Below are 27,682 nucleotides of genomic sequence, written 5' to 3'. Positions count from 1 at the left end.
GAAAAACTAGACAAAAAGAAAGAAAAAGGGGTAAGCAGGAAAGAAAGCAGCAGAAGGGAAAAGGGGGGAGGGGGTAGGGGGTTGAGGAAAAGAAAGTAAGTGCGCTGCCCAAGTGTAGTGTTCTGTCAGAATAGGCGACCCATCAGATTAGGTAACGGAAGTAACGTTCCGTCAACTGAATACTTACTGCGCATGTGCAGGTTTGCTAATCTGACAGAACACCTGCAGTCATAAGGCACAAGTGGACAACTTACTACACCCAGCTACATCTTGAATTTCACAGTCATTTAATGAATAAAGTGAGTGTATATAAATCAATATAGTATATTGAGATCTGTCATGCTGTTTTCATGTTACATTTTCAAAGCCTAAAAGTTTAGCGCTGACCAGTGTGGGGTGTACTAAGATGGCCTTCGCCACCTTTTTATTGCTGGCATCCAGCTTCTTTCAAAATGTAACATTCAAAACAGCATCACAGATGTCAATATACTATATTTATTTATATCCGCTCAGTTTATTGCTAAAATGACTGTGAAGTTCAAGACGTAGCTGGGTGTAGTAACATGTCCACTGCTGCCTTCTGATTGCAGGTGTTCTGTCCCATTAGCAAACCTGCTATTCGTGCGCAGTAAGTATTTAACTGATGGAACGTCAATTCTGTTACCTAATCTGACAAGTTGCCTATTCTAACGGAACACCGGCACAGGGAAGTCTGTTGGGGACAAAGGCATCACCTCAAAAGGGAAGGTCAAGAAAGTCAAAGCTGAAAGCCCAGAATATCCCTAAGTGGAAGGTTTTTACCACAGGATAGGGTTTATCTCCAGAGTTAGCATCCAAACAAACCATTTTAGATTTTTTATCCAATTTGATGCATTAAATTGCCCTATGATCATATAGTTTAAACTGGGATTTCATTTCATTTCTTTTTCTTTAAGATGTTATATCCTTCTACTTTAATGGTTAAACAGGCTCTAAAAACCCATATTATTCCTGATACCAGACAGATTATTTCTGTTGAATTATTAAAAAAAAATATGATATGCACTCTTTTGCAAGCGAAGTTGCTCCAGGGCTTCATAAACAAGATGAAACTTCACTTTGCAAAGAATACCCAATCACATGCAAGGAAACGTAAAAAAAGACGCATTTCGCCCTGTCTCTGGGGCTTAGTCATAGGGGGTCTATCCATCATAAGCCAGAGTGGGTTCAGGAGCAAAATTGTGAGACAGGGACAAAATGGCAGAGCTTACCCACAAACTTGCCAAAACTGTGCCAGTAAATAAATATACAAAAAATGCAAACAAAAAAAAATAATATATAAAGTGTCCAATATTGATGCCTTTTGTTAATCAAAACACTGCAAAGCATGTATACTGTGTCCCCTGCAAAAATGCAAATACAATACCTCACTCTAATAATCTGTGCCACTCCCAAAGTGTTAACAAGCCAAATCCATAATCATCTTCACAGCTGACAAAGGATGTGTTGTGCAGAAGATCCTAGAGGGAATTTCGTAGTGCTATCTTGTTTGTTGTGCAATAAACTTTCAAACTGTTGTAAAAAAAAAACATTTGCGTAACCAGAACTGATAAGTGTAGAGGTCTGAAATACACCTGACGTTACTTCAGTTATACACAGGCATACACCATGATCGCTGCCTATGTTTTGTTTTCATTGCTGCTCTGTCCTGCGGAGAGCCAAACTTTAAAGAAATTCATTGGCGCAGTCTATGAACATGCTGTTATACTTCCAAAAGACACAGTGATACCTGTTTCAGCACAGGAGGCCCTGGACTTAATGAATAAAAACATGGATATTCTAGAGACCGCAGTAAAGGCTGCAGCTGAACAGGTAACCTCACTTTCTTTCTTACAGTAAAATGCTCAGTTTACCTTTGAGGTGTGATGATACATTTTTAGTAAATTACATTTTTTTTTTATTATTTGATATTTTTGCACTGACTTCAATAAAAGGATAAACATTACCCTAAACTACTTGACATAGTTCTATATTGGCTCTGCCTCTGAAGTGTCATCGGTTGTGACTGATTCATTCACTCTAACATATGCAAAGAGAGAATAAGGCTATATGGGGGGGTACCTCATACATATGGAATGTATGCTAAAAAAATGAGGAAATATTGGATTTTACTGGTACTAAGAGAAGGACGGACAGGTTTAATTTAGATAAAACTAAATATTTATTACAAAAATGTGAAAGAAATAAAATAACCATATATTCATGTCGCCTAGATCTCTGATATATATCATTGTATTGATTATTGTAATCCTTTTTTCTTGGGTAGGCCAAATCTCTTTGCTGCCAAGATATTGAGGTCCAGAGGAAGCGAATATGCGAAACGTGTCGACCTCTTGGCATTACTGTTGAGAGAACTGATCACAAATATTGCATGCCTAGATCACTACTTAACTACAGCATGCATTTCAACTCAATGCAACTATTCATTTCCTTTTGTGAATTGAGTTTATTGCCTTTTTCAAGCGGTATTTACCAAGCATTTGCGTTAAATACCACATAGTGAATTGACAGTTTCAGGATCGCATGCGATATTTAGGCAAATTGTGTCCGGACACCTATATACCTCATGCGAGTTGCTTTTCTGAATGGAGCCCACTGTTGTATCTAAAGTTTAAATCTTTTTACGGCATTTACTAAGCTAATTAACCATCTGGTTTCCAAAGTGAAAAATCCTCAACTCCTCCAGTAAACCCTTATGAGTACCTGGGACCTTCATATTTAAAACTCATGTAGAAATTCAGCAATGAGGAAAAAAAAGGTATTCGTAAAGACGATATCATAAAATAAATGGGAATATGCTGGAAGCAGGAAAGGTAAACACTAATACACATATACTATTTGATTACATTTTTGTAAACACCCCTCCAAATTATTGAGTTCAGGTGTTTCCAGGCAAGAGGGGCTGCTGCCCTGGTGCAGTAAGATCATGTGAAGCGGCGGGGGTGGCGGAGGGGAGGTTTTTGTGGGGGGAAGAATTTGTGTTAGGAAGGGGGTGGGGGGGAGAGAATTAGTGATTTGTGTTAGGGAGGGTAATTTAGGGGATTTTTGAAGAGAGGGGGATTTGGGGGGAGGATTTGTGCTAGGAGTGGAAGTTTAGGGGGATGGGTGCAAAGATAGGGGATGTGGGGGTAGATTTCTGCTAGGAGGGGAGATTTGGGGTGAGAGGATTTTTTGTGCTGGGAGGGGTTTTTGAGGGGGAAATCTGTGCTAGAAGGGTGGAATGGGGGAGGAGGGATTTGTGCTAGAAGAGGGGACTGCAGGAGGGGAGGATTTGGACTAAAAGGGGGGACTTAGGGGAGAGGATTTGTGCTAGGAGGGGTGATTTTTGGGGAAGGGAATTGTGATTGGAGGGTCGCATTGGTGGGGAGGATGTGAGCTGGGAGGAGGAATAAGGGGGGAACAAAGATTTGTGCCTAAAGGGGGAACTTGGAGGTGCTGTGATAAGAAGAGCGATTGGGGGACAGCAGATTTATGCTAAGATGGGGAAAGATTTGTGCCAGGATGGTGCTGGGAGGGGTTATGGGTGAAGGATTTGTGCTAGAAGGGCAAATTTAGGGGGGTAAGGGGGGTGTTTTTTTTTGGGGTGGGGATTTGTGCTAGGAGGGAGAAATTGGGGGGAGTTGTGAGGAGGGATTGGGTTGATTTGGAGATTTTTGTTTGGGAGAATTGTATTTTGGCTTGCGGAATGAATTTATGCTTGGGGGAGGGTGCAGATTACTGCTGGAGTTTTCTTTTCTTTTTCTTTTTTTTTTTTTGGGGGGGGGGGTGGAGTACAGACTAGTGCTGGGTTTTTTTTTCCTGGGGGAGGTACAAAAAGCACTTTATGCAACAGATGGTGAAAGGCTTGTTCTGTTTCAGTATTACTTCAGTATTTCTTGTCCTGACCTCAAACCTGTTGAACACCTCTGTGATATGACTGGAATGCCAATTGTGTTTAAAATGGGACAAGTTCATATTGAAGTAACCTTTAAAGTAAATATGTGAGTAAACTGGAACTAAAATATTTGTGGGTACATAGAGAATATTTTCAGAGCATTTCAGGAGACTGGAACCTAGAGTAATCTATTAAAAAATTCTGACTTTACCAGAAAAAAGTGTGCTTAACTTATCCTCCTGCACCTCCCTATTGACTCATAATTGTGGTGGGTGTCCACACAAAGGATGTGTTAGAGTGAGGGGTTCAATTTCAGTTTATTATATTTACATTTACCACAAGCACACATCAATTACATAACAAAAAAGAATAAAATTGTAATCCAAAATAGGTATGTAGTAGTAAAAATAATAAAAATGATATCCTAAATGATGGTTCTTACAATGAGCTTTTAATACACATAAGAAAATAACATGTTGAATTAATAGTATATGGGTGATTCACTAGAAACCATCCACACCAGCAATCTCATGTGAGTTTAAAGCATCAATCAAATTAAGCACACATTTTTATATACAGTATCTCACAAAAGTGAGTACACCCCTCACATTTTTGTAAATATTTTATTATATCTGTTCATGTGACAACATTGAAGAAATTACACTTTGCTACAATGTAAAGTAGTGAGTGTACAGCTTGTATAACAGTATAAGTTTGCTGTCCCCTCAAAATAACTCAACACAGCCATTAACCACCCTGGCGGTATGATTATTTCAGATTTTTGATGCTGAAAGCGGTACAATTATTTTGCATGGAAATTTGGCATTTTATATTGTAGGCCTGTAATTATTAGGAATAACTCACTTATATCTGTCCAAACAAGAGTCTAGTAGACATCCTGGGTATGATAAAGTTTGAAAAACAAAATAAAAAATTATAATATAATAAATAACTATAAATAATTATAACAAACAATAATATAATAATAATAAAAATAATGTAATAATGTAATCAAATCAAAAACACTGAAATTTGCTCAGTTGCAGAATTGTTCCTTTCGTTACTTTTAGTGTTTGATGACGGATTTCCCCACAAATCACTATCGCTCAATTCTGCAAGTGATTCTAATTTATTATCGCTGTTTTCTAGCTGGTCTAAAAGCACTTTTGACGTAAATGGACATTTTTTGGTTGCTATGGGCAATCTCCAGTTTCCTGGCAGAAAGAACAGTATTTATAATATAAAACTGCATGCAGGACACTGGACAAACCACTAGGGACAAAGGGGATGTGTAATTATTTGATACAGTAATGTAATCTGTAAGATTACAGTATACTGTATCTATACTGTGTTCTTTACTTTTTGAATTTGGCGCCAAACTCCATCAACGTGCGTTGCAACGCTCGCAGGGAACGGAGCTCGGCACTGTGAATCGAGCGAGACGCGGCGGCTTGCAGATCACAGCAGAGAGACTTTGCAGGTTCCAGGGGACAAGTTAAGTAACCTCTACATGGATCCTGTGATGCGTTCCCGAGTCTTGCTCGGGGTTACTGCTTTTGGTATTGAAAATCCACCCCGAGCCAGACTCGGGAATACCGCCAGTCTAAACTGCTGGCAACAAAAATGAATACACCCCTAAGTGTAAATGTCCAAATTGGGCCCAAAAGATCAATATTTTGTGTGGCCATGATTATTTTCCAGCACTGCCTTAACCCTCTTGGGCATCTTCACAGGTTGCCACTGGAGTCCTCTTCCACCCCTCCATGACGACATCATGGAGCTGGTGGATGTTAGAGACCTTGCAATCCTCCACCTTCCGTTTGATGTCCCACAGATGCTCAATAGGGTTTAGGTCTGGAGACATGCTTGGTCAGTACATCACCTTTACCCTCAGCTTCTTTAGCAAGGCAGTGGTCGTCTTGGAGGTGTTTTGGGGTCATTATCATGTTGAAATATTGCCCTGCGGCCCAGTCTTCGAAGGGAGGGGATCATGCTCAGCCTCAGTATATTACAGTACACATTGACTTTATGGTTCCCTCAATGAACTGTAGCTCCCCAGTGGCGGCAGCCCCATACCATGAAACTCTCACCACCATGCTTGACTGAAGGCAAGACGCACTTGTTTTTGTACTCCTCACCTGGTTACCGCCACACTCACGCTTGACACCATCTGAACCAAAAAGTTTACCTTGGTCACATCAGACCACAGGACATGGTTCCAGTAATCCATGTCCTTAGTCTGTTTGTCTTCATCAAACTGTTTGCAGGCTTTCTTGTGCATCATCTTTAGAAGAAGCTTCCTTCTGGGACGACAGCCATGCAGACCAATTTGATGCAGTGTGGGGCATATGTTCTGAGCACTGACAGGCTGACCCCCCACCCCTTCAACCTCTGCAGCAATGCTGGTAGCACTCATACGTCTATTTCCCAAAGACAACCTCTGGATATGATGCTGAGCATATGCACTCAACTTCTTTGGTCGATCATGGCGAGGCCTGTTCTGAGTGGAACCTGTTCTGTTAAATCACTGTATGGTCTTGGCCACCATGCTGCAGCTCAGTGTCGGGGTCTTGGCAATCTTCTTATAGCCTAGGCCATCTTTATATAGAGAAACAATTCTTTTTTTCAGATCCTCAGAGAGTTCTTTGCCATGAGGCGCTATGTTGAACTTCCAGTGACCAGTATGAGAGAGTGAGAGTGATAACACAAAATTTAACTCACCTGCTCCCCATTCACACCTGAGACCTTTTAACACTAATGAGTCACATGACACCAGGGAGGGAAAATTGTTAATTAAGCCCAATTTTCACTTAGGGGTGTACTCATTTTTGTTGCTAGCAGTTTAGACATTAATGGCTGTGTTGAGTTATTTTGAGGGGACAGCAAATTTACACTGTTATACAAGCTGTACACTCTCTACTTTACATTGTAGCAAAGTGTCATTTCTTCAGTGTTGTCACATGAAAAGTTATAATAAAATATTTACAAAAATGTGAGTACTCACTTTTGTGAGATACTGTATGTAACTCTGACTCCCAAAGGAGCTGCTGAAATGTTGAGTTCTACTGCCCAACTCAACCTGAAACTCACCAACACACCGAGGGCTGGGCCAAGGATTGGGGGGGGGGGCAGCTGCCCTGGGGTTTCATGTAGGATGGGCACCACATGGCATCACATGATGTACCCTAGCTGTCAGTAGATGTGCTTCAGCCCACAACACGAATCACTGTGTGTATGTACTGTATGTGTATGTATGAGTGTGTGGTTGTATCTATGTGGGTGTGTTTTGTCAAATTGCTCATAGAGGGTAGTGCTGTGCTATGAATAAAGGGGGTACAATGAATCATAGGAGGGTGCTGTACACTAGGGTGCATATAACTCATGATCCCTGCACTATATATGTTCATTCTCCTAACTTCCACATTCTGTTCACTGGGCTGTATGTTTTTTTTTTTTTTTTTTTTTACTCTTGACTCTGGCAATCTGTACTTTACTTTTACTCTTGACCCCTGCACCCCACATGTTATTTTTTTGCTGACCCCTGCACTTTGTATGTTACTTTTTCTAATGAACCCCGAACTCTGAAAATAATTTTTACTCCTGACCCCACTCTCTGTATGTTAAACACTTCTAACCCCTGCACTCTGTAAATGGATATGATAAATAGGTGCGCACATTAGGCATTGTTAAGATGGTTGGGCTTGCACATCACATATAAGGGGAGAACGGTTTGGCCTCTTCATCTTGGGTACTGGATGACCTTTACTGGTAATGGACACAGTGGTAATTTTGGGTGGACTTTATATAAAAAGGGGAAGAAAGCCCTTCAATTGAAAGTACAGCATTAAGTCTGATACTATACACTAGCACAAGCAATATCAATACAAAATGGTTAACAACACAGTCAAACAGTGTCTCTAAAGAGAGCTGCTGGGGAGATGCTCAGCAATACCTGCATTTTTAAGGCCATAACTAAGCCACCAGCCAGTGGAATTATAGATATAAGCCTGCCAGCAGTGGAGCGCTTAAAGTGGAACTTTACCCACAACAACTTGATAAAAAATAAAGTGCTTTAGCAAGGATTAGAGATGGGCTTGGGCGTGTTCGAAATCTCACATGCCCGATCCGATGTGCAGCTGCGGACCAGGAAATGTTTCACTGCCTGTGATTAGCTGTGTGCAGTGTTAGCTTCCTGGCGGGATAGGGCACGTGGGATTTCAAACACGCCCAAGGCCATCTTTAGCAAGGATTATACATTCCACATTATTAATTGTTACAAAAATTAGTGTACTGTAAATTGCCTCCGGGATTGCTCCTGTTTGTTCTTGCCAGTAGAAGCCACCATTTTGCTGAAGCCCAAAGTCCCTGAGCAGCACTAAATACTTAGGTTGTCAGCAGATTGGCCTCTAGTGGCTCCGATTTTCGGCACAATGCCAAAAAGGGAGAGCAACTGAGCAAGTGCACAGCAGGGTGAGACAGTGTATTACTGGATTTTAAACAGTATAGACACTTATTTTTAATGTTTTACATAGCTATACCTGTAAAAGGGGCCAGCCTGAAGTGATCTAGCAGGACATCATTTTCTGATTAAAGTTCCACTTTAACTTTCACAAGACCGATCAATATCAGGAGAGAGAATTTATAATCCACTGTAACAGGATGGGTGTAGCAGTCTCCTTAAGGTAACCTTGCTAGCAGCAGTTAAATCCCTGTAAAGCGAAGAAGACAAAACTATACAGTATAAGGGTGGTCAGCGGCTTCTCACAATCATTGCTGGATAAGTATCCTCCTATTTGGTAGTCCGTCCACATATCCACCCCCACAGCCATGTAAGGTCTTGTCCCATTTCAGGCCTGTTCTTTCTCCCTTTATAGAGTCCTCAACCTAAGTCCCAGCAGGCTCTCTATGGTTTTCTCCTCCACTTGCAGGACTTGATACAGTACAGTAGCCTCCCCTACACTCCACTCTCCTTAGGGGGAGGGGGGTTAGCTATTCTGCTCCCAGTGCAGCTTCTCATAGCTTTGTATACCACACCCTTCCCCACAGTGCAGCTCACAGCACTCCACACAACAGCCTTATGGCTCTCCGCTAGGTTTTTTTTCCATATGTGCTGTTGGTCCGTATCCTTCTCTGGTATGCAACAAAATAACCCGTCCTATACTGAGGAAACTTCCTTCGCTCACCTGGAATTTCCTCTCTGAATGTTACATCAGCTCCTGATAGATTGCCACCCATCTCGTACACTTTAAATTATATTGCTTTCCTAGATTTCCTAGTCTCTGGTCTGCAGTGACAAGCAGCTTGTTTAAACCGGTTTGTTTTTTTATGTTACAGAAACCCATCATGTTGAAAGGCTTAATATGCATTATCTTCACTGTTTTTTTATATATCTTACTACCTTTTCAGGGTGCTCATTTGATTGTCACACCAGAAGATGGTATCTATGGTTGGAGATTTACTAGAGAAACAATTTTACCATATCTTGAAGATATTCCAGACCCCGGAGTCAATTGGATTCCATGCACTGATCCTGAAAGGTGCTTTGTCTGTTGGTGACATAAACAATTTCATTTTTGTATAGAAAACAGCTTGCTATCAAAAACCTTCCAACTGGAATTTAGGATTCGTAAAATGTACAGCAGACTTTTCAGGTCTCTTGAAAACTAGAGAAAAGCAGAATTGAATGTCTAGTTGACAAAATTAAAGTGATTGTTATTTTATATAATATACAACAAGACTTTACAAACATGTAATACTTACGTGCCCTGTGTAGTGGTTTTGCACAGAGCAGCCCGGATCCTCCTCTTCTCGGGTCCCTCCTCAGCTCTTCTGGCCCCTCCCTCCTGTTGAGTGTCCCCACAACAAGCAGCCTGCTACGGGGGCACTCGAGCCAAGCTGCAGCTCCGTGTGTCCATTCAGTTCAGCCCTGCCCCCTCTCTCTCCTTATTGGCTAACTGATAGCAGTGGGAGCCAATAGCGCCACTGCTGTGTCTCAGGAGGGAGAGAGATGGGGCTCAGGTAAGTATTAGGGGATAGAATGCATTGAGATGAATAAACCTTCTGCCTTTACAACCCCTTTAATTGTTCTTAAAGTGAAACTATTGGCAAAACTTTTTTTTTCATTTTGGATAGAGCAAGGAAGGGTTAAAACTCCTGTCAGATTTTTTTTTCTCCCAATCTGTGTCCCATTAGGGAGATTTTCCTTCGCTTCCTAACCCATAGCCAAACAGGAAATGAGAGGAAATCCCTGCAAATTAACAGAATTCATTGGGACCCCCAGGTCACCAGAACTAGTGTCACCATTGGAATATTTCCCCTCTATTACTTTTCTGGGGACAACCCAAAATCTGCGATTTTCTTTTACTTTTGCTTTCAATGATTTTGGTAAACAGGACAAATAGAGAGGGTAAAAATTAACAAGTGTTCTAATCTCTCTCCATTCTATCCAAAAATGCCTTTAGTGATACTTAAACTTTTAATTGAACACTATAAAAATAAAATTTGGAGTCTGGTTGCTAAAGAATTATATACAAATCCTTATCTTTTATAGTCAGACCTGATTTTAATGTTATACTAGATTTATTGCAGATATTTATATGGTGTTGAAAATTTAGACTGTGATTTAAATAGTATACAGTATATATTTTTTGTAATTCCTTTATTTAACAAAAAGTTGCATTTTCAAACATGTGCAAAAATAGTGCACAACTCGGTCACGTGAATAGACAGACTTGCAAAATAAATGGTAATACAATAAGGTCTGCACAGCATCAAGGAGCACCCAAGAAATGACAATCTGCAAAGCAAGTGACTAAGCACATAAAACATGAAAGTCTCAGAAAGAGGTGGCAGGTGTGAGTTTCCAGCAAAAGAATCAGAGAGGTCCCAGAGGCTATAATGACCGAGGCATGGCCTACAACCAGATGGACAAAATATATAATATAATAAATATGGTGGGGTAACTACCAAAACTACAAAGGATATATAACCAAACTTCATAAAGGGCATGGGAGGGGAATAAGGGAGGTAGGGGAAGGGGGTAGGGAGAGGAGGGAAAAGGAGGTAAAGAAGAAAAAAGTGAAGGAAGGAGGGAGAAACTAGCAAAAACAGTCTCTCTCAACCTGGGGGCAAAAAAAAAGATCCACAGGCCCTGGTGGCTCAGCCGGGTTGTAAGACTTCCTGCAAATAGGCATTAGTGTACAAAAAATATTGCCACGGCCTCCAAGTGTCACAACAGATCTCCTCCCTGTTATGTAGGATAGCCGTGAGGTCCTCCATGTCCCTGAGTTCATTGATTTTGGAAAACCAAAGAGACTTTGAAGGCGGATTCACAGACCTCCAGCACAAGGGGATATATGCCTTTGCTGCATTCAGCAAGTGAATTGTAAGGGAAGCTTTATATTTTTTAATGGGTCATCCTGTGAGGTGCAGCAAGTATGCCACTGGCTTCCCCACCAGGTCAACATTTGTCAAGTGTTTAACAGTCCCGGCCACTGCTTGCCAAACTGTGTAAATTTTGGGCAGTCCCAAAAGCTATGTAGCATTGTACCTTGTCCCGCACCACATTGCCAGCAGGTGTCTGATACCTGAGGAAAGAAACAATGCAGAGTAATGGACACCCAGTACCATCTGGTTAAGATCTTGTAATTGGTGTCCTGAACCTTTATGGCCAATAGACGACTTCTGCGCAAAGTGGAGAATTTTCTCTTTTTGTGAATCTGTGAATTGCATGACCAAATCAGATTCCCATTTGGAGAGAAAGCCAGGGGTAAAGTCCATATGGCTGCATATATGATAGAAAGGCTATGGCGAATTGGTTCCTGTGACAGATAATCTCCAGTTCCGAGAGTGGACAAAAAATACCAGGAGAGCAAGAGCATTTACAAAGAAAATGTTGGAGCACTCCAGAAATCTAAAGGGGGATCTGAGGTGGTGGCCAGGGCCGAAGAAGTAAGCTTACCATCAGGCCCAAAGAAGTCCCAGAGGTGGAGATGACCACCGGACACCAGGAGCTGAAACTGGGTACTCTGAAGGCCCGGCTCAAATTCCAGGCTACCCAGAATAGGGATCATGGGGGGAAGGTAATGGAGAGACCAAAGAGCTGAGAAAGGTGTTTCTGGAGACCTTCAATGTACCACCAAGAGTGGGATGATCACTGAGATCCTTTGGCAATGAAAGAGTGATCCATGGCCAGCTTTCGCAGTTCCACATAAGTCTTCCATTTCCATAGCCACCCAGTGTTTGGCCTCGGTATGACAATGCCAGTCGATCAGCCTAGTGAGATGGGCCCCCTTGTAGTACACCCGTATATCTAGGAGGCTGACTCCACCCTGGCGTTTGGGAAGGTGGAGAAGTCGGAGCTGAATTCAAGGTTTCCAGTGGGACCATACAAACTCTCAAAACAGGGAGTTGACACATTTGAAGAAAATGGGTTGTACCTGGATAGGAAGTGTACAGTATATTGACATACCCCTGCCCATAAGGAGCTTACAATATGTACACACACGCCTACTAGGGATGATCTTCGAGTTAGAGTCGAACTCATGTTCGACTCGAACATCGGCTGTTCGCAAGTTCGCCGAACAGCGAACAGTTTGGGGTGTTCGCGGCAAATTCGAATGCCGCGGAACACCCTTTAAAAGTCTATGGGAGAAATCAAAAGTGCTAATTTTAAAGGCTTATATGCAAGTTATTGTCATAAAAAGTGTTTGGGGACCTGGGTCCTGCCCCAGGGGACATGGATCAATGCAAAAAAAAAGTTTTTAAAACGGCCGTTTTTTCAGGAGCAGTGATTTTAATAATGCTTAAAGTGAAACAATAAAAGTGTAATATTCCTTTAAATTTCGTAGCTGGGGGGTGTCTATAGTATACCTGTAAAGGGGCACATGTTTCCCGTGTTTAGAACAGTCTGACAGCAAAATGACACTTCAAAGGAGAAAAAGTCATTTAAAACTACTCGCGGCTATTGCATTGCCAGTCCCCACAGGGGAACCCTGAACCAAAATTTTTTAAAAAATGACATGGGGGGGGTCCCCCTAAATTCCATACCAGGCCCTTCATGTCTGGTATGGATATTAAGGGGAACCCCGGCCAAAATTTAAAAAAAAATGACGTGGGGGTCCCCCTAAATTCCATACCAGACCTTTATCTGAGCATGCAACCTGGCAGGCCGCAGGAAAAGAGGGGGGAGAGAGAGCAGCCCCCCCTCCTGAACCGTAGCAGGCCACATGCCCTAAACATTGGGAGGGTGCTTTGGGGTAGCCCCCCAAAACACCTTGTCCCCATGTTGATTAGGATAAGGGCCTCATCCCCACAACCCTGGCCGGTGGTTGTGGGGGTCTGCGGGTGGGGGGCTTATCGGAATCTGGAAGCCCCCTTTAACAAGGGGACCCCCAGATCCCGGCCCTCCCCCCTGTGTGAAATGGTAAGGGGGTACAAAAGTACCCCTACCATTTCACTAAAAAACTGTCAAAAATGTTAAAAATGACAAGAGACAGTTTTTGACAATTCCTTTATTTAAATGCTTCTTCTTTCTTCTATCTTCCTTCATCTTCTTCTTCCTCTTCTTCTTCTGGTTCTTCTGGCTCTTCTGGTTCTTCCTCCGGTGTTCTCATCCAGCATCTTCTCTGCGGCGTCTTCTATCTTCTTCTCCTAGGGCCGCTACGCACCCGTGGCATGGGGGGAGGCTCCCGCTCTTCTCTTCATCTTCTTCTCTTCTTCATCTTCTTCTCCGGGCCGCTCTGCATCCATGCTGGCATGGTGGGAGGCTCCCACTGTGTGACGCGTCTCCTCTTCTGACGGTTCTTAAATAATGGGGGGGTGGGGCCACCCAGTGACCCCGCCCCCTCTGAAGCACGTGACATGATGGGACTTCCCTGTGGCATTCCCCGTGACGTCACAGGGAAGTCCCGTCAAGTCACCATGCGTCAGAGGTGGGTGGGGTCACCGAGAGGCCCCGCCCCATTATTTAAGAACCGTCAGAAGAGGAGATGCGTCACACAGCGGGAGCCTCCCACCATGCCAGCACGGATGCGGAGCGGCCCGGAGAAGAAGATGAAGAAGAGAAGAAGATGAAGAGAAGAGCGAGAGCCTCCCCCCATGCCATGGGTGCGGAAGCCATGGAGGAGAAGAAGATAGAAGACACCGCGGAGGAGATGCTGGACGAGAACACCGGAGGAAGAACCAGAAGAAGAAGAAGATGAAGGAAGATAGAAGAAAGAAGGAGCATTTAAATAAAGGAAATTAGTCAAAAACTGTCTCTTGTCATTTTTAACATTTTGACAGTTTTTTAGTGTAATGGTAGGGGTACACAGGGGGGGGGCGAGATCTGGGGATCCCCTTGTTAAAGGGGGCTTCCAGATTCCGATAAGCCCCCCACCCGCAGACCCCCACAACCACGGGCCAGGGTTGTGGGGATGAGGCCCTTGTCCTCATCAACATGGGGACAAGGTGTTTTGGGGGGCTACCTACTTGGCCTGGTACGGTTCAGGAGGGGGGGCCGCTCTCTCGTCCCCCATCCCCCCTCTTTTCCTGCAGCCTGCCAGGTTGCATGCTCGGATAAGGGTCTGGTATGGATTTTTGGGGGTCCCCAACGCCGTTTTTTTTTTTTAATTTTGGCGCGGGGTTCCCCTTAAAATCCATACCAGACCTGAGGGGTCTGGTATGGAATTTAGGGGGACCTCCACGTCATTTTTTTAAAAAATTTTGGTTCAGGGTTCCCCTGTGGGGAATTCCCATGACGTTTTTATCAATGAACTTCTATGTGTATTGTCGGAGCGGCAATGCAATAGCCGCGAGTAGTTTTAAATTACTTTTTTTCCTTTGAAATGTCATTTTGCTGTCAGACTGTTCTAAACACGGGAAACATGCGCCCCTTTACAGGTATATTATAGACATCCCCCAAGTACGAAATTTAAAGGAATATTACACTTTTATTGTTTGACTTTAAGCATTATTAAAATCACTGCTCCCGAAAAAACTGCAGTTTTTAAAACTTTTTTTTGCATTGATCCATGTCCCCTGGGGCAGGACCCGGGTCCCCAAACACTTTTTATGACAATAACTTGCATATAAGCCTTTAAAATTAGCACTTTTTATTATTTATGTTCGTGTCCCATAGACTTTAACGGTGTTCACGTGTTCGAACAAACTTTTTTCCTGTTCGCATGTTCTGGTGCGAACCGAACAGGGGGGTGTTCGGCTCATCCCTAACGCATACTAGGGCCAATATAGACAGGCGCCAAGTAACATACCAGCTTGTCTTTGGAGTGTGGCAGTAAACCAGACTATTTTGGGAAACCCTACGCAAACACATGTAAACTCCAATCATAATACATGTTTACTTTGGTTAGGTATATTACAAATTGTTGTAGAGATAATGACTGAACCTCTGAAGTTTCAAGCTATTGGGGTATAACAGTCCCACCTTTCTGTGGATGTTCTTGCTGAATATATCATACATAACACATAATACACATAAGACAAGTGCTATTGTGGACACACACAGTGCTATTATCACCGTATCCCTGTAATGATGTCACTGCTGTAATACAAAAAGTTTGTGTAATGCCGCGTACACACGAGCGGACTTTCCGGCATACTTGGTCCGGCGGACCAGAGTGTGCCGGACAATCCGCCCGTGTGTGGGCGGCGGCGGACTTTTCCGGCGGATTTCTTCCCAAAAGCCCGCCGGACCTAGATTTTAAACATGTTTGAAATCTTTCCGTCGGACTCAGTTTCGGGCGGAAAGTCCGCTCGTGTGTGTGCTGGTCCGACGGAAAGCCCGCTCGTAATACGACACGAGGGGATGGTATTGCATCTCGCGCTCGCTGCAATAGGAAAAACAAATCTTCCTATTGCGGCGAGCGCGGGGCATACCAGGCCCTTAGGTCTGGTATGGATTATAAAGGGGAACCCCGCTACGCCGAAAAAACGGCGTGGGGTCCCCCTAAAATCCATACCAGACCCCGATCCGAGCACGCAGCCTGGCCGGTCAGGAAAGGGGGTGGGGACGAGCGAGCGCCCCCCCCCTCCTGAACCGTACCAGGCCGCATGCCCTCAACATGGGGGGTGGGTGCGCCCTGCGCCCCCCCCCCCCCAAAGCACCTTGTCCCCATGTTGATGAGGACAAGGGCCTCTTCCCGACAACCCTGGCCGTTGGTTGTCGGGGTCTGCGGGCGGGGGCTTATCGGAATCTGGGAGCCCCCTTTAATAAGGGGGCCCCCAGATCCCGGCCCCCCACCCTATGTAAATGAGTATGGGGTACATGGTACCCCTACCCATTTACCTAGGAAAAAAGTGTAAGTAATAAAAGACACTACACAGGTTTTTAAAATATTTTATTAAACAGCTCCGGGGGGGGGATCTTCCTCCGGCTTCGGGGGTCTTCTTCCGGCTTCGGGGGTCCCTCCGCTTCATCTTCTCCCGGCGTCCGGTTGGTTCTTCTCCGCTCTCCGGCCTCTTCTCCCGGTGTCGCAGGTCTTCGGCCGGCCCCTCCGCTCTCTTCATGTAGCTCTATTGCGAGCGGAGGTCCGGACTTCTGGGCTTCTTGGCTTCTTGGCTTCTTGGCTTCTCTTCTCTTCCCCCAGATGTTGACACGACGCTCTCTCCGGCTGGACTGGTCTCTGAGGGCTGCGTTGTGACTTATATAGGCGGAGACCCCGCCCCCATATGATGTCACAGTCCCTGGGCATGCTGGGACTGTGACGTTTTAGGGGGCGTGGTCGACCACGCCCCCTAAAACGTCACAGTCCCAGCATGCCCAGGGACTGTGACATCATATGGGGGCGGGGTCTCCGCCTATATAAGTCACAACGCAGCCCTCAGAGACCAGTCCAGCCGGAGAGAGCGTCGTGTCAACATCTGGGGGAAGAGAAGAGAAGCCAAGAAGCCAAGAAGCCCAGAAGTCCGGACCTCCGCTCGCAATAGAGCTACATGAAGAGAGCGGAGGGGCCGGCCGAAGACCTGCGACACCGGGAGAAGAGGCCGGAGAGCGGAGAAGAACCAACCGGACGCCGGGAGAAGATGAAGCGGAGGGACCCCCGAAGCCGGAAGAAGACCCCCGAAGCCGGAGGAAGATCCCCCCCCCGGAGCTGTTTAATAAAATATTTTAAAAACCTGTGTAGTGTGTTTTATTACTTACACTTTTTTCCTAGGTAAATGGGTAGGGGTACCATGTACCCCATACTCATTTACATAGGGTGGGGGGCCGGGATCTGGGGGCCCCCTTATTAAAGGGGGCTCCCAGATTCCGATAAGCCCCCGCCCGCAGACCCCGACAACCAACGGCCAGGGTTGTCGGGAAGAGGCCCTTGTCCTCATCAACATGGGGACAAGGTGCTTTGGGGGGGGGGCGCAGGGCGCCCCCCTCCCCCAAAGCACCCACCCCCCATGTTGAGGGCATGCGGCCTGGTACGGTTCAGGAGGGGGGGGGGGCGCTCGCTCGTCCCCACCCCCTTTCCTGACCGGCCAGGCTGCGTGCTCGGATCGGGGTCTGGTATGGATTTTAGGGGGACCCCACGCCGTTTTTTCGGCGTAGCGGGGTTCCCCTTTATAATCCATACCAGACCTAAGGGCCTGGTATGCCCCGCGACGGGGCTAGCAAGGTGTCAATCTCGCCGATAAAAGCGGCAAGATTGACATCCTTTTCTAGTCCCGTCGCACCTGAGTCACGTTCAAAATGAACGGACTTGTCCGTGTGTGGGCAAGTCCGTTCATTCTGAAAGTCCGCCGGAACTCCGGCGAAAGTCCGTCGGAAAGACGGGCGGACTTAGCCCGCCGGAAAGTCCCGGCGTGTGTGGGCAAGTCCGTCCGTTTTAAAGTCCGGCGCACCTGGCGGACAAAGTCCGTCGGAAAGTGTGCCGGACCAAGTAGGATAGAAAGTCCGCTCGTGTGTACGCGGCATTAATGTTTTAGGTGTATGCAACTTTAGCCCTGTCAACAAAATACACCTTAAAGTGCATCTAAACCCCATGTCATGTTTTTATACATGCTCAATGCTTTATCAAGAAGTATAACTATAATTAATTGATGGATACCCTGCATTCCAGTGAAATATTAATATAGGATATGAAATCACAACAACATCTATAGAAAAAAAAATACAAGAAAGTTATTTCTCATACAAAAGATTCTTCTTCACTTTGAATTGAAAAAAAGAATTAAAAAAACATACTTTAGAAAAACCTCCTAAAATATCCATATACTGTATACGTGTGTATATTTAGCAACATTCAAAATATTATCCTTGCCATAAGGAAGTCCCCAAATAAACAAATGCAAGTAAAATGCTTTAATGTGTTATAAAGGCTCAAGGTTAAAAAAAAAACCCCTGTGTGCTGCAGCAGCCCCCAGTCCGTCCCCCCCCTCCCAATACATACCTGAGCCCCATCTCGAACCAGCGATGTGCACAAGAGCTTTGACTGTCCTGCGTCTCTCCCTCCTCATTGGCTAAGACAGCAGCGGGAGGCATTGGCTCCTGTCCAAATGAGCCAAAGTGTATGTACAATGCTGTGAAAAAGTATTTGACCCCTTTCTGTTTTTATATATTTTTTTCTATATTTGGCACACTTAAATGCCTCAGAGCATCAAACAAATGTTATTATTACACAAAGCTAACCCAAGTAGATACAAAATGCAGTTTTTAAATGATGGTTTAATTTATTAAGGCAAACAAGCTGTCCAAACCTGCCTGTCTTTATGTGAAAAAGTAATTTCCCCCTAAACCTAATAACTGGTTGTGCCATCCTTGGAGGCAACAACTGCAATCAAGCATTTGCGTAAACTGGCAATGAGTCTTTCACATTGCTGTGGAGTAGGGATGAGCTTCAAGTTCAAGTCGAACCCATGTTCGACTCGAACATCGCCTGTTCGTCAAATTGGGAACGTTTTGGGCCGTTTGTGCCAAACTCGAGTGGTGTGTCACGGCCCATAATTCACTGCGGCATCGCAGTGCATTGCTGGCTGATGATTGGCCAAGCATGCACTATGACCCGCATGCTTGGCCAATCATAGTGCCGTCTGTACAGAGAGCCGTAATTGGCCAAAGCCAGGGTGGCTTTGGCCAATTATGGCTCAGGGGGTTTAGTACACGCCCCACACTATATAAGGCCGCCTGCGTGGCGGCCTTATGTAGTGTGTTGCGGCGGCAGAGAGAGATAGACAGAGAGAGAGACAGTGTCATTTGATTTAAGTTAGATACAGTAGTCAGGCGAGTCAGTTAGCTGCACTTACAGTGTGTTGTGTGTATGTATATATATATATATATATATATATATATATATATATATATATATATATATATATATATATTCTTCTGATCCTATTAATACCACAGGCAGGCAGCTTTAAGTATTTACAGTTAGTGTACCCTGCACAGTGTGCACCTATAGCTACCTGAAGACAAGTGCTGGTGTTCTTCTTCTGATCCTATTAATACCACAGGCAGGCAGCTTTAAGTATTTACAGTTAGTGTACTGTGTACCCTGCACAGTGTGCACCTAAAGCTACCTGAAAACAATTGCTGGTGTTCTTCTGATTCTATTAATACCACAGGTAGGCAGCTTTAAGTATTTACAGTTAGTGTACTGTGTACCCTGCACAGTGTGCACCTATAGCTACCTGAAGACATGTGCTGGTGTTCTTCTTCTGATCCTATTAATACCACAGGCAGGCAGCTTTAAATATTTACAGTTAGTGTACTTTGCAACCTGCACAGTATGCACCTATTGTCACCTGAAGACAAGTGCTGGTGTTCTTTTGATCCTATTAATACCACAGGCAGGCAGCTTTAAGTATTTACAGTTAGTGTACTGTGTACCCTTTACAGTGTGCTACCTGAAGACAATTTCTGGTATTCTCATACTAATAATACTACAGGCAGGCAGTTGATTCTGCTAGCTGCAGTATAATCAGTATATATATACATCCCAGTTTTGTGCAGCTACATCTCACTGCAGGTCATTAGTATGTATGCAACAAGGAGAGGCAGACAGTCACAAGCCAATAAAAGAGGGCAAGCAGGCTCTGTGTCTAGAGGCAACAGTGCTGGTCGTGGACACAGTGTATCCTCATCAGCACATGGCCGTGGGACACGCTTGTCCTTTTTTTCGGCAGCTGGTCATGTTGAGCTGCAACATGCGGTAGACTTGGTAGAGTGGATGACTAAGCCGTCCTCATCCTCCTCATCCTCTCTCACCCAGGCTCAGGGTACTTTGTCTGGCAAAGCAGCTGCCAATGTGGTCTCTTCCCTCGGCTCAATGGCATCAGTCACTCCTTCCCTAGCCCCACCATGTGCTCCTGAGGAGTCCCCCGAACTGTTTGACCACAGTGTTGGGTACATGCTCCAGGAGGATGCCCAGTGTTTTGAAGGCTCTAATGATGGTACCCAGCTAGAGGAAGGCAGTAACGTGAGCCCAGAGAGAGGGGGTGCCCAGGAAGGACAGCAATCTGGCATGCTCCCCCTGCTGCAGCATACTGCCAGGTTTGCTCCAGTGATGAGGAGGGAGGGGATGATGAGGTCACTGACTCCACGTGGGTGCCTGATAGGAGAGAGGAGGAGGCACATCACCAATGAGGCAGGATGCCCTCCAGGGGCCAGCTTAAGGGCAGCACACCGACTGCATCACACCGCAGAGCTCCGCATGTGCAAGGCGCTGCTGTCTCTGCTCGTTATTCCAAAAGTTCTTTGGTGTGGGCCTTTTTTGGGACGAGTGCATCAGATTGCACCACTGCTATTTGCAACATATGTCTCAAGCATATCTCGCGTGGCCAAAACATTACCTGCTTGGGCACCACATGCTTGACCAGACATATGTCGACCTGCCATGCAGTTCGTTGGCAAGCTTACCTAAAAGACCCACACCAAAGAACAAAGAGGACCTCTCCTTGCTCCTCTTCATCTGGGATCTCCAACCCCACTATACCTTCAATCCTCTCTGAGACCTGCACTGAGAAGAATGAAGGTGTAGAATTAGGTGTGTCACAGCCAAGTACTTGCGGGCAATCTGCTATTGGTACACCAACGTCAGATTGTACCAGGCAAATTTCCCTGCCCCAGCGGCTGCACCGCTGAAAGAAGTTCGCTCCCAGCCATCCACATGCCCAGCGGTTGAATGCTAGCTTGGCTAATTTGCTAGCACTTCAACTGCTTTTCAGTTGGTAGACTCTGCCCCTTCCGTGAGTTTGTGAAATGTGCAGTTCCTCAGTGGCAGGTTCCTAAACGCCACTTTTTCTCACGGACGGCGATTCCGGCTCTCTACCGGCATGTGCAAGGCAATGTCTTGGCCTCACTGGACAGAGCGGTCAGCGTTAAGGTGCATATTACCGCTGACTCATGGTCCAGCAGGCATGGACAGGGATGTTACCTATCTTTCACGGCACATTGGGTGACTCTGCTGGCAGCTGGGAAGGATGCAGTAGTGTTAGAGGTGGTTCCTCCATGGCTTCTTCCTGTGCTTTGTCCTTGGAACCAGCAGTGCTCTGTAGACGTTCAAGGGGCTACGCAAGTACGCAGGCCAAAAGATGCCATGCGGTGCTTGAGCTGGTGTGCTTGGGGGACAGGAGCCAAACTGGGGCATAGATTCTGTCAGTTCTGCAGGGGCAGGCTCAAAGGTGGTTGACGCCACGCCAGCTTAAGGCAGGAATGGTGGTTTGCGACAATGGCACCAACCTCCTCTCCACCCTCCGACAGGGACAACTGACCCATGTGCCCTGTTTGGCTCACATCCCTAACTTGGTGGAGCAGAGGTTCTTGGGCAGGTACCCGGGCTTACAGGATGTCCTGAGGCAGGCCAGGAAAGTCTGTGTGCATTTCCGTCGGTCATACAATGCCAGTGCTCGGCTGGCTGACCTCCAAAAAGAATTTAACCTGTCTAAGAACCGCCTAATCTGTGACATGCCCACCAAGTGGAACTCAACATTGGTCATGCTGCAGCGGATGCACAGGCAGCAGAGGGCCATCAATGAGTACCTGTGCGACTTTGGCACCAGGACAGGGTCAGGGGAGCTTTGTTTTTTTCCCCACGCTAGTGGGCCATGATCAGGGATGCATGCACTGTCCTGTCACCATTTGAGGAGGCCACGAGGATGGTGAGCAGTGACAGTGCATGCATCAGTGACACTGTTCCTCTTTTCCACCTCTTGGAGCACACACTGCGTGGAATAATGGACAGGGCACTTGAGACAGAACAGAGGCAGGAAGAGGAGGACTTCCTTAGCTCTCAAGGCCCCCTTTATCCAGACAGTGTGCCCGCCGATCACACAGGAAGAGGATGAGGAGGAGGATTGTGTCAGCATGGAGGTGGCGCCTGGCACTCAGCATCAGCAGCAGTCTTCAAGGGATCATGGACTTGTACGTGGCTGGGAGGAGGTGGCTGCAGATCATGTCGTCCTTAGTGACCCAGAGGACTCTGGACCGACTGCCTCAGCAAACCTACGCTACATGGCCTCCCTGATCCTGAAAAGCCTGTGGAAGGATCCTCGTATTTGTGGTATCAAGGAGAGGGATCATTACTGGCTGGCAACCCTCCTTGATTCTTGTTACAAGGGTAAGGTTGCAGACCTTATCTTGCCATCACAGAGGGTGCAGAGGATGAAACATCTTTGGGAGGCCTTGCAGAAAGGTCTGTGCAATGCGTTCCCAGAGACTGGGAGGTTACAAACTCCCGTTCCTGGACAATGTGTTGCTGAGGCTTCAGTCAGTCAAAGAAGTAGCGTTGGAGAAGTTGGCCGTATGACCTATGCGTTCAGACAATTTTTTAGTCCGCAGCCCCAAGGTATGATCGGTTCCAGCAACCATCGCCAACGTCTGTTTTACATGGTGCAGGAATACCTAGGGGCAAGATCTGTCTTGGACACCTTTCCCACCGAAAATCCTCTGGGTTACTGGGTCTTGAGGATGGATCACTAGCCAGAGCTTGCACAGTATACAATTGAGCTACTGGCCTGTCCTGCATCCAGCGTTCTTTCGGAACGCACATTCAGTGCTGCTGGAGGCTTTGTAACCGATCACAGGGTGCACCTGTCCACCGACTCGGACGATTGACTGACCTTCATAAAAATGAATCAGTCTTGGATCACCACCAGCTACCAAGCGCCTGATGCTGATGTAACCGAATAATTTTTTTTGAAATGTCAGATCTCTTCAAGACTGCCTATGCTGATGCTGAGTGACTATCCTGTTATGCTGAGTGACTATCCTCTTCCTCCTCAATGATCATGCTGATAGCTTGTAAAAACATTTTTGGTTCTGGGCACCGCCACCAGTGGCTAAGGCCCAATTTTTCAGCCCCTGTTTAACAGGGGCGTGTAATTACAATTTTTTTGCACTATTTTGCAGGAGGGTTTGTTGCTGCGCTCAACTAAAGTATCTATGAGGGGTTGTAGTGTTGTGGCACCAGTACCAGTGGCTAAGGCCCAATTTTACAGCCCCTGTTTAACTGGGGCATGTAATTACAATTTGTGATGCAATACTTTGCAGCAGGGCTCATTCCTGTGCTTGAACTAGAGTATCTGTGAGGGGTTGCAGTGTTGTGGCATCAGTGCCTAAGGCCCAGTTTTTCTGCCCCTGTTTAACAGGGACACGTAATTACAATTCTTTATATAATATTTTACACTAGGGCCCGTTCCTGCGCCCACCAAGAGTAACTGTGAGGACTTATGCCCCGTACACAAGGTCGGATTTTCCGATGGAAAATGTCCGATCGGAGCGTGTTGTCGGAAATTTTGACCGTGTGTGGGCTCCATCGGACATTTTCCATCGAATTTTCCGACACACAAAGTTTGAGAGTAGGCTATAAAATTTTCCGACAACAAAATCTGATCGCGTCAATTCCGACCGTGTGTGGCCTGTTCCGGCACACAAAGTGCCACGCATGCTCAGAAGAAATTCAGAGACGGAACAGCCCGGTCTGGTAAAATTAGCGTTCGCAATGGATATAGAACTTTCATCACGGTGCTATGTAAAAAATGGTTTAATACAGCGCACTCTCTTCTTCTTTATAATGGGAGAAGAATGAAGTAGTTTTGCTGCTCATATTCACACAGACTTCTCACAAACTTCTTTCTTTATTATTTATTGGGATTCCCTCAATATATTTTGATTTGTCACATCTGACCAATTTTTTTTTGGTTTGTTTTTAATTGTAAAAAAATTTGTTTTCAAGGCTGTTTTTTGTTAAAAAATTTTTTATGCTTTTTAATAAAGAATTTTTTGGTGTGTGTTTTGTGTGTCAAGTTACCACAACACCATTGATATCTTATATTATTGAATCTCAATGAGATTGTTTGGTGTTGGTGTCACTTGTTAATTTCACATTGTATATTTGAAATGTACCTGAATCCTCACCAACAAACTATTTTTTTGGAAGGAAAACACACATAGGCGAGTATAATTGAACCAAAAATGCCTTTATTAAGGGCTCACAACCAAAAAAAGAGGGAGGAAACACTGGAGAAACAGCAGAAATAGGTGAAGCCTTTGACCCCCAGGGCAGACATCAATTATTTTACTGCAAAATTGGTGGCCTGAGGAGTCCATATCTAAGGTAGTGCAGTCTGGTCCAGAAGTCCCAGAGATCCAGAAAGCAGCAGATGACATCTGTGTCCCCAGGCTGTGGTCATACAAGAGACTGCATCTTTTGTCAGACCAGACTGAACCCAGGGCCATCACTCTCTGGTCTTCCTTCCACACTTCCTTCCACGCTTCCTTCCACGCTGTGGCTCTGGTGGTGGAGTTGTGGCAGCAGGAGAAGGAGGAGGAGGATGGTCCAACTCAATCACGTCGGTCTTGAGTGTGATTTTGCCACTCACCTCCTTAGTTAGGACTTTATAAATAAGTTGCTCACACATGAGGCGTTGATCCTCCTGCATGCACTTCAGTTTGGTGGCAGCCATGCAGGCAAAGGCCTCTTCAGGAGTAGGTAAGGCTCTGAGGGATGCAGAAGCCTGAATGAGCCTGAGCGCTGAATCCTGCATGTGAGTCCCCTTCCTGGGTCTTTTGTATGGAAGGCGGGGGGGGGAAGAACCTGCGATTCAGTCAGGCTGCAACTGGTTCCAGGCTTCTCCTGGCTGCAACTTAGCCCCGCCTCCTCCTGGCTGCAACTTAGCCCCGCCTCTTCCTGGCTGCCACATTCCAGAGCCTCCTCCTGGCTGAGGTCTTCCTGTGTATGAAAAAGGGACATTTTTCAGTTTTTTTCAGTTTTTATAGTCATCAATCACATACAATTGTCACCTCCTGACTGTTGCAAATTGAATGTTAACAAATATAACTGATGATAATTCTGAGCCCAGCATTTTTCATTCTTGTCCCAATTATTTTTGCCCACTACTGTCTATTGATATGTAAAACACTTTATTAAATCAGCAATTAGTGATCAATAGTAACATCTAGTAAAGATCATTTCTTTATTGACCAGAAATCTGTAGAAGAATGCTATACCTGACTCAAGCTGGGCTCCTCCACTTCTTCCTTCGGAGACACAGCAGGTGCGTGCTAATTATAGCAACGAGGAGGAGGGGGAGGAAAGCCCAGAGCCGGAAACGTCTGGATCCTGAAGGAGACGATTTAAGGCATCAAATATGTCTCTTGGGGAGATGTTGGAGATGGTCGACATCCTGAAGAGGGCCGACTATGATGGAAAGTATGGACCTTACCCCAACCCCAATATCCGAAAGGCCAAGATCATGGTGAAAGTGGTCAAGAGTCTGCACCGGAATTTCGAGTACAACGATCGAAAGATCAACTCAGGAAGCGGTGGTCGGACCTAAAATTAAGAGAGCATGAGCAGTACCGAAAGATCCAGAGAGTGCTGCAAAATAGTAAGTAGTTGTGCTGTGTTCCTATTCTTTTTGTGTTTATTACGTTCATGCTGCTCCATGTGCTTTTCTTAACTGTTGTACAGTTTAAAATGGCAACTTTCATGTTCATTGGCACTTTATTCGTTCGTATCAAACATTTTTCTTTCAGCCTATAAAACACCATTGTTTTGGCCATATGCATTTGACCACATTTTTGAGGGCCTACTTGTATGAAACTAATTTGGTTGTGTAGATGTGTTTGTTACTAGAATGAAATGCAAACTAGATTCTGTGTAAGGAGAGGACACTTAGCAGCAGTTTTCACATCTGGACACTGGAGCTCTAGTGTGGGACACAAGAACACCCTTTTTATTAGGGGGCCCACACAGGTGCTCCAGTGTATACTATAGGGGGGTCTCCATCTGTGAAGCTTGTACAAGACAGGTAAGTATTCAAGCTTGACAAAGGACACTCAAAATTCTACATCTTGGAACTCTGCCAAAATAGACAATTGTACCCCACTTCTAAGCAATGTTTCATATTTATAGTTCTGCCATCAAATATCTGTGTGCTAAGTATACCATTTTTGTTTCACATAGGGGAGAAAAGACTCGGAGGACACCCCTCATCCGAGGAGACCAGAGACCCTCCACCTCTGGAAGAAGGGGAAATACCCCAAACACAAGAAGAGCAGGAGGAGGAAGAAGACGTGGTGGAACTAGTCACCACAACAGGTGAGTGTCTGCGACCACAGGCTCAGGTAAGAGATGTATGCCGGCAGATTTATAATACATGTTTTTTTTTGGTTTCTCTCTTTTTAGGTGATCGTGATGTTGTGGATCCAGAGCATTTCACCTCAGAAAGTGCACAGATCCTGATCGGGGAGATCATGGGGTGTAATGTTGCATTGGAAAACATCACGAAAAACATCAATGATGTTATTAAAAAAAATAAGAAGGTTAGCTACAACATTTAAAATTTTTTGTGAATTGTAGAAAAGCCAAATTTTGAGGATGCACACAGTGTGTCAACATGTGCTATCTGCCATCACGGGAGATCAATGGACGTGTTTTGGGGGTGCAACCCCTTCCTCAATAATAAATTATCTGTGAGGAAGGGGTTGCTCCCCCAAAACACGTTCCTTGATCCCCCGTGATGGCAGCTAGCACATGTTGACATTCGTAAATTGGTGTGCATCTTCAAAATTTGGCTTTTCCTGGGGTGACTTCACCCCATATGAACGCAATATCAAACACAGTTCCTAAATACTCATGTCTGATATTGACTTCAAGTTCTACCAAATGTGAACTTTATAACTTCAAGATTTGTGTCTTTCTTGTTGGTTTTACACATGCCAGTTTTATGTTAAATGGACATTTCTACTTTTTCTAATGCCACCCCAAAAATTGTTATACAACAAACATGTTGGTTTACTAAATAAATTGTAGAGCTAAAAGACACATATATCATATGAACAGAATGTCTCTGTAAACATAAAATAATGTCCCAATAGTGACGTATAGTCAAAGGAAAACGTGATCATCCACAGTGAATGAATGTGAACGGTGTAGCAGTTCCTTCTGCTTCCCAAATCCCAATTCAGATGTCATCAAACTCATGAATAGATGGGGTACGCTTACTGGAACTGTTGGATTCTACTGCCATTAGCATAGAATCAATCGAGCTGTGAGCCACCACGGGCAGGTAAGTGAAGTGGTCGAAAGCAGATGGAGCCTCTGTAAGGCCTGGATGTCACCTCTGGATACACGGGAAATAAGCCAAAAACTGGTTCCAAAGTTGAAGTTGTTTCTCAAATCCCGAAAGTATATGGAAAAAAAGAGGGATGCCTCCACATAGTGTAAATCAGGGTAATTTATTACTAAAAAACCGCTATACCTAAAAATGATCACAAATGTAAAAAAGGCAGTGTACAGGGTATAAAACCGCCCTACGCGTTTCGATCAAAAGACCTTC

The 27,682-nt window shown here is 45.1% G+C and overlaps 1 protein-coding gene and 1 long non-coding RNA gene across 2 annotated transcripts in view; both read left to right on the top strand.

The window, feature by feature from the left end:
• The first annotated feature begins 1,580 nt into the window (after nt 1–1,580).
• LOC141140288 (pantetheinase-like) overlaps nt 1,581–27,682 on the top strand; it is a 45,513-nt gene continuing 19,411 nt past the window's right edge. Inside the window, exons 1-2 of the mRNA XM_073627296.1 lie at nt 1,581–1,851; nt 9,320–9,450. Coding sequence (XP_073483397.1) covers nt 1,648–1,851; nt 9,320–9,450 — 335 coding nt within the window. The 5' untranslated portion in view covers nt 1,581–1,647. The remainder of the gene's footprint in view (nt 1,852–9,319; nt 9,451–27,682) is intronic.
• On the top strand, nt 20,859–26,714 carry LOC141140289 (uncharacterized). Its single transcript, XR_012243920.1, has 3 exons — nt 20,859–25,729; nt 26,308–26,442; nt 26,530–26,714. It is a non-coding gene; the product is annotated as an uncharacterized lncRNA (long non-coding RNA).

Source organism: Aquarana catesbeiana, linkage group LG04 (assembly GCF_042186555.1).
Source record: "Aquarana catesbeiana isolate 2022-GZ linkage group LG04, ASM4218655v1, whole genome shotgun sequence".
In the NCBI taxonomy this organism is placed as follows: Eukaryota; Metazoa; Chordata; class Amphibia; order Anura; family Ranidae; genus Aquarana; species Aquarana catesbeiana.
The sequence above is the reverse complement of the archived record's forward strand: the minus strand, read 5'-3'. Positions and strand labels throughout refer to the sequence as shown.